Source organism: Formica exsecta, unplaced genomic scaffold (genome assembly GCF_003651465.1).
Source record: "Formica exsecta isolate Colony F162 unplaced genomic scaffold, ASM365146v1 scaffold2374, whole genome shotgun sequence".
NCBI lineage: Eukaryota > Metazoa > Arthropoda > Insecta > Hymenoptera > Formicidae > Formica > Formica exsecta.
The window spans coordinates 88820-96447 of NW_021849654.1; the positions used below are offsets into that span (position 1 = coordinate 88820).

The following is a 7628-nucleotide window of genomic DNA, read 5'->3' on the forward strand; positions in this document are numbered from 1 at the left end:
TTAACTCATTGTCAGATATTATTAATTTTAATTTTCTTATATAATTTTTATATAACGCAGAAAACTATATTTTGTTTTCAATATATTCACAATAAAAAATGCAAAATAAATACATTACGGCATATTTTATAATGAAAAAATATAATTGTAGAAAATTATATTAAAATCAAACTTTGAGTTTTATTTCCAATTTCTATTTTTTGTCATCTTTGTTATTTATATAATTTAAGATTAAAGCTTATAAGAAATAAAGCGCTAATAATTTAAGAGAATGTTGTATAGATCATACATTTTTTGCAACACATAAAATTTATGTCTATTAAGTTTTTAATATTTTCAAGATAACATATAGAATATAAAACATATTGTGAAGTAAACTGTAAAGTGTAATAAGCACAGGAAGTAATAAGTTATATGCAAACCCAAAGTGAAATCCAATTAGTGCAAACCAAGAGGAAAATATACACGCTTATAAATGAGCTTATATAGTAAATGTATGTATATATGTGTGTAACATGTAACAGATTTTATAATGTATCTAAAAATTTATTATAATAAAAAACAAAATGATTTTACTATGCTTGTTGTGTTAACAAGTGTCACAACATCGCTATTAATTTTTACATCCACATTTGATACGTTATCAGGTAATAAAATATTAAAGTTACACGACATTATGTCATAATCAGTGTTTGCTGTTATCTAGATGAAGTTATCTAGATAATAATTTAGATGAAGCAATTGCATTATCTCATCTTTATTTAGATAATAATAGGATGTATTATCTACATCTTTATCTTAAATGAAAAAAGCATCATTTACCTTAAATTATCTAAAAAGATAATGGCTGCATTCAGCAGAACTCAGCCCTTAGTAAGCGCTTTATGATTCTTTAATATGTTTGGTTCTTACATTTAGATCCAACGGAAAACCAAAAGTAAGATCCAATCATATTAAAGGATCACTAAGCACTGTATTCAGTGTGAAATTAAAGAATAGACTTAAAGTATGTTGCGTCATACTGCCTTGTGCGCGCGTGGTATTTTCTATTATTTTCACTGCCGAATGTGATTTTTTCAATTTTGTGCAATTTCTCTATTAGTAATATCATAGCGGAAGATAGAAAAGTATTTAATAAAAAAGTTTATAAATAAATATATATTATTTTAGTTGTCATAATTTTCCCTTAATTATTTTTTTTAAAGCTGTTATCTTAATATCATCTAGATAAAATGCTTTATAATTTCATCTATTATCTAGACAAACTTGAAATAAATCTTTATCTTATCTAAGATAAAATTGTATGTCTTATTTTATCTTTATCTAGATAATTTCAATATTATCTATGCAAAACACTGGTTATAATCAATATTGGTAAGTTATAGACAGATTTGTAAATTTACATGTGTAGTCATAATATGTATGTGTGTATACGGTAAATATAGTGATAATAGTGTAAACAGAAATTAGCACAAACACATACAAAATTCATCAATTCGTGTATCACAGACATATATAAATATATGTATCGAAAGATTTTGATGGAATAACTAATGATAGCGGTACATAGTTGTGTGTTCATAATATGAATATGTGATATGATTACAGGTCAAGATACAAGTTAACTGTAGATATATTCTATTCGGTTCTAAAGTGATAATTACGAGCTCATCGTTATTATCTCTGAATTAGCATATGACACAATGGTGCACAAAAAAATAATTTGTAATCTTTCTTACATTAGTTGTGTAATTTTTTTTTGTAATTGCAGTAACCCGGTCAGCCAAATTATACATCGATCATAAGATACCGAGCGCCGAGATTTTTCCCGCGAGATTTTTACTTACCCTTTCTTCTTAAACTTCTTGCGACCATCGCTGTCGCTATCGCGATTCGTCGCGAGCCTGTCGGGTTCCTTCCTGGAACGCCCGGATCTCCTAATGCCGTATATGTCAGGATTCTCGTCCCACTCACGGCTGGACTCATGTTTAACTCTAAGCTTTGTTTCTGTGCTGTGATTCGAGCTTTTGCTCTGGAAGCTATCACTTTGTGCAGCAGGTGCATCCGACTTCTCTGACTTTCCTGAATCAGAACCTGATCCGGAACCGGAACCGCTCGAGGAACTAGAGTCACTGCATTAGCAGCCAGGCAATATTTCACTAATTATGTACGGACGTCACAAAGAGAGAGAGAGAGAGAGACACATAGTCTTTCGAAATATACTTATTTAAAATCATAATTAATATACTCTAAAACAAAGCAACTAAAATAAATAAAAATAATTATAGATGTATAAAATTGTTAACAATTATTGAATATATATTGTAATCCAAGTTTTTGCTCATTGCGCGTGAATATTTATTAAGAAATGTATGAAACTCAACCTCTATAAGGTTTTATTTAATTTTGATTTTTTTAATGATCTGCGCATTGCGGATGGATGCCAGATATAATTAAGCGTTAATCTCAAATAATTCAATCTCTAGAATGTGTAAATTTTTTATAAAATGATAAAGGATATATAGATTATAGATAAGGATAAAAATATATTATATGATTATAAAACATATATATATGTAGAATTCATATATAATTATTAATAATTAAAGAAGACATATATGTACATCTTTTTTCTATAATATTACTAAATACAAAAATCAAAATATTGAAAATTAGAAAATAAAAATGAATACATTATAATATGTTGCAATGAAATTTTCCAAGATATGATATATTTCGAAATACTATTTTTAATGTGAATAAAAAATGTATTTAATAATTTTATAATTTTACACCGAAATTTGTATTATTGACTAATCAAAAGTAACGAATAATGCTACAAGATAATAGCAGAGTTTACCTAGCATTGCACAGATGATTTTCGAGTACAAGAAAGCAAACATTATGACACAAGTAGGATATATATATATAAAAGAATTGTGCTCACACACACAAAATCCAAAATAAAAAATGGTACATAAAATTAGCAAAATTGTTAAGACGTTGTTAGAGCTATATAAGAAAAGCTGTAGCAATACACAAGTAGCTAATTGTGAATGGCACTAATTTTGATAAAACCCCTTACACAGAAGAGAAACCTGATATGTACTTGTATTCAGTTCAATCTCTTATACTTTGTCGCATATCAATATCACATATTTTAACTCTATCCGTTCTATGCTAAATAAAATAGACATTTGCCTCAACAATACAATAACCATTAATAAGTTAACCTAATTAATAAAGTATTAAAAAAAAAAATATATATATATATATATCTTAAAAAATTATAACAAAGAGATATAAATAAAATAAAATTTTTTATTTTATTTTCTTAAATAAAATCTGAAACTTGTCTAAAGCTAAGAAAACAATTTCCAAATATATCGAATACGTTTTCCGAGCATGAAAAGTACATAAAATTACACTGATGCAAGTTTATATATCAGGTCTCGCGATTTTCAGGGGAATGACCGAGTCTTGCCTATACTCACCTGTCAGATCCTGATCCTGAGCCACTATTGCTTCCGGAAGAGGAGCTATCGCTTTTGCTATCATTCTCCGAATCGGATCCGGATTCCTTACCAGATTCGGATTCTAATGTTTTCTGCAAGTTAATGTGGCTACATGTGATTCTAATTTCATCTTTATACTAAATATCGCTCGCCATGTGTTGTTTGGAATAGTTCATCCCCCAAGTATCGCTTATTACCATAATACTTTAAAGTCTTAAAATTTTCATCAGAGATTTTTTTTTCTAAATCGATGATACAATTATAATAATGGACAAGTAAATCCGCTAAAGTTAAAAAAAGCAGTCGAATTTTTTTGCGCTTTTTCTCTTTTATTTCCTTAATCAGCCCGAAATATCGCAGAAATATCGCTGCTAGCAAACTCATCATTAAAACAGCCCGTCTTTCATTTTGTGACTGTCGTCTGCCATTTTGTTTTTTCATAAGTGCAATTTTCCTAAGAAATTTTTTAAATAATTGCTTTATACTTCTACAATATAATTTTTGCCTAAATAAAAGAGCAACAAGAGATATAATAATACGCATGTGCAATATTTAACATACTCTTAATATTAAAGTCTACGGAAATTCTTCATATATCTAACAGGGAAACCCCTTGTTTGTTCATATTGAATGAATTTTTTATGTCTAGCAGAGGAATTATTCTTGCGCATCCTCTTTTATTTCCTTAATCAGCCCGAAATACCGCAGAAATATCACTGCTAGCAACTCATCATCACAACAGTCCGTCCTTCATTTTGTGATTGCCATTTTCTGCCATCGTCTGCCATTTTGTTTTCTCATAAGTGCAATACGAATTTCCTAACAAATTTCTTAAATAAATTGACTTATACTTGTATGATATAATTTTGGCTTAAATAAAATAACAACAAGAGATAATAATACGCATTTGCAATATTTAATATACGCTTAATATTAAATTCTACGGGAATTCTTCATGTATCTAACAGGGGAATTCCTTGTTTGTTCATATTCAATGAATTCTTCACGTGCCTAGCAGAGAATTTTTTTCTTGTTTGTCCATGTTTATTCTTGTAAGATTAAATACAAACAAAATTTTTATGAATTCCAATGTATTTTGCATCCGTTTGTCACAAATGCATAACTGCAGTCATTTCCAATGTTATTTGCATAGAAGGAACATGTATGTAAAGGTGTTTAATCTAGGTCTGGACACTAATAATAAATATATAATAGAAATCGCCACACATTGTAGTATATTTATATATTTATTAAATATTTCCATAAAATTACATCTCGATCAGTGACCAAGACATCTAAATGCATACATAAACATATGATTAATAACACGTTTATATATTATTTAATTTAATTTATAACAGATTGTACACTATATGCTATGTTGTATATTATTTAATTTGTATATTATATATTCCATTATTTTTAAAAAGATGAAAATTTATCAATATTAATCTTATATAATGTTAATAAAAACGTTACCTACGATTTTATTAATAAAAATGTTATCTACGATTTTATTCAAAGTACTAGTATTTTATGAAATATATGTACATTGTAACTGTAGAGAAACACTATATAACAATTTCATTCATCTGCAAATTTATATATCAGTGGATAATAATATAATAGTTATGTAACTATGAAGATATATTGAAGAAAAATGCTAAAGTTATAACATATAGAGAGCAAACTAAAATTCTCTTTTGCAATCAATGTAGAGTTTCATTCGCTTATCCATATCAATTGAATATAAAGTAAAGATTCCTGGCTTTTTTTTCTGTAACAGAAGTTAGCAATACATACTATATTTCCAACCTATACATCACCAGTATAGCGTGTGATTAAACATTAAAATAAACCAGACTATAGACTACAACATTGTTGACATTGTGAACCATTGTTAAAAATATATGAGTATAAAATTGATAGTTTTATTTACAATATATTTTTATAAAATTTCATAAAATGTATAAAATAATGTGTGTAACATATTATAAAAAAATGTATGATTGATACAAGACTTCGAGCTTGAATATTGTTAAAGAAACAGTTAATTTTGTAAACTAATATAGTTAATTTTGGTTGTGTTTACTCAGCGTGTTCAATCTTATTATTAATGCATTATGATAACTCGTAGGTATATTTCATTAATTAAGATAAATGAAGTATGAAAAGAGAGATGTAAACATGATTAAGTAATTATTGAATTCGTATACAATTATTATAGACATCTACATACAACGCTGCTGTCAAAATCATGATAATTTTCATATTCTATATGACATATAGCAGCAGAAACATATAAGAAATATATTATTTTAAAATTTTACCAAATTTTTACGATGTATATTAACTGAACTTGTTACTATCTCAAAAATTACATATTTTCTTGAAGAAATTGTTATTTAACAAGTGTACATTTGCTTTTAAAATTACTTTTATGACATGTCAAGACAAATCTATCATCAAATTGAATCAAATGTATCATAACGCAATATAATTTCATCCAAAGTACGCTTTATTATTGTATATAGTATACTTTATGATATAATATGATCATCGCTATTATGAAACACGAATGCAAAAGAAATTTATGATTACAATAGGACCCCAAGAATGGCATATGCAGGCTTTTACAGCATACACAAAGGTTATAAAACCCCTTGACATACCCAATCATGTCTCAATCATACACTAAAATTGCAAAATTGCAATCAAAATTTCTGTGAGAAACTTTCAGAGGTTGAAACCATAGAGTATTTCTGGCACTATCCTAATAAAAATGCGTTAAAATAATGGACAATTGCTGCGAGAATCGTTTTGTACATTCCTGATTACCATACAAAACTGTACGCGACGATATTCCAGCTCAATTTGCAAAAATGGGTACATTTTTGATTTTCGAATAAGCATGACACTAGGCCGAAGGAAAGTGTGAGGAATCGTTTACGATGAAAATTAGAATGGTACAATGATATTTTCTGTGAAAAATGTCACGTTAACGCGACGTAAACAAACCTTATAGGTTATTGGGAGACTGGAAAAGTGTGTAAAGTCGCGAAAAATCGTGGTAAAGGAGGGTCAAGTTCCTGAGTCCGGACGGTCCGGGGGACCCCGCCCTACATGTAGAAACCCTTCGCGATCGAGCTGCGATGATTTTTTCCAATTTTTGCGACATTTTTCTCGAACATGTAGACCGAAACGCATACGAGCAACAGCGATTTTCCCCTATTCCAAACAACTCCACGGCGGCGACGCATAATTTGCACGCACTCATAAATGCACGCATAAACGCATCGTCGTTTCGTACGCGATGATAATTATCGCGAAAATCCGCGAACACGCGGATAAAATCGCATATGAATCTCAGATGTTCCGGAGGTGCACTCACCTGCATGGTCCCGTCTACGCGTCGCACCGACAACCGTCGTATTCTTAACGATCCGCATACAAATCGCGCCAAATCCAGTAGTATCACCGTCACGCGTACACGTGTCCGCGATAACAGATCGTTATTGATGTCGGCGGTTCGACATTACGGCAAACTATTCGAGTATCGTGTACTGTATGGTCACGGACTTGCGAGCTAGACCGCCATTTTGTGAACTCGAGTCGCTTCTTCTCACTCTCCCCTCCCCCCATCTCCACGACCATCGTCCCGACATGCAACGCGCGCGCCATCTCGTCACCAGATCCTACCCCTCGTCAGCGAATTCCGTCGCCGCAGCGTTAAGACGATAAAGGCTATTGGACGCGGCGGCAACGGATCAGCTGGGAGGGAGAGAGAAGGATGAAGCGGCGCATGCGTCGTACGATCCTTCGGCTATGCGTGCGTGCGTGCGCGGACCGGAAAAGCAATTATTAAAGCGTAAAAAATATCTTTTGTAAAAAACTTTCGCGATGTAAAATGTCGCGATAAGAGGCGAATTTATTCAGAGAAAATCATCCTGCGATTTTTTTCGCGTCGATTCGACGATCCGAGCGTTGGATACTTTATAACGAACTAAACAGACACGACATCGAATGCGGACACGACCTCGAAACGGAAATCTCTCGTCCGACAGCCATTTTGAGCAGCAGCAACGATTTTACCCAGAATGCGTGCGTCACGAC

General features: G+C 31.0%; 1 protein-coding gene across 3 annotated transcripts in view; it reads right to left on the bottom strand.

Moving 5' to 3' along the window:
- LOC115236011 (chromodomain-helicase-DNA-binding protein 1) overlaps positions 1–7622 on the bottom strand; it is a 22855-nt gene extending 15233 nt beyond the window's left edge. For 2 of the 3 annotated variants that reach the window (XM_029808191.1, XM_029808192.1), the window contains exons 1-3: positions 6907–7622; positions 3495–3607; positions 1848–2132 (exon numbers count right to left, since the gene is read on the bottom strand). In XM_029808191.1, the coding sequence (XP_029664051.1) occupies positions 1848–2132; positions 3495–3607; positions 6907–6912 (404 nt within the window). In that variant the 5' untranslated portion in view covers positions 6913–7622. The remainder of the gene's footprint in view (positions 1–1847; positions 2133–3494; positions 3608–6906) is intronic. The other variant, XM_029808194.1, reaches the window with a different exon arrangement.
- Positions 7623–7628: the final 6 nt, after the last annotated feature.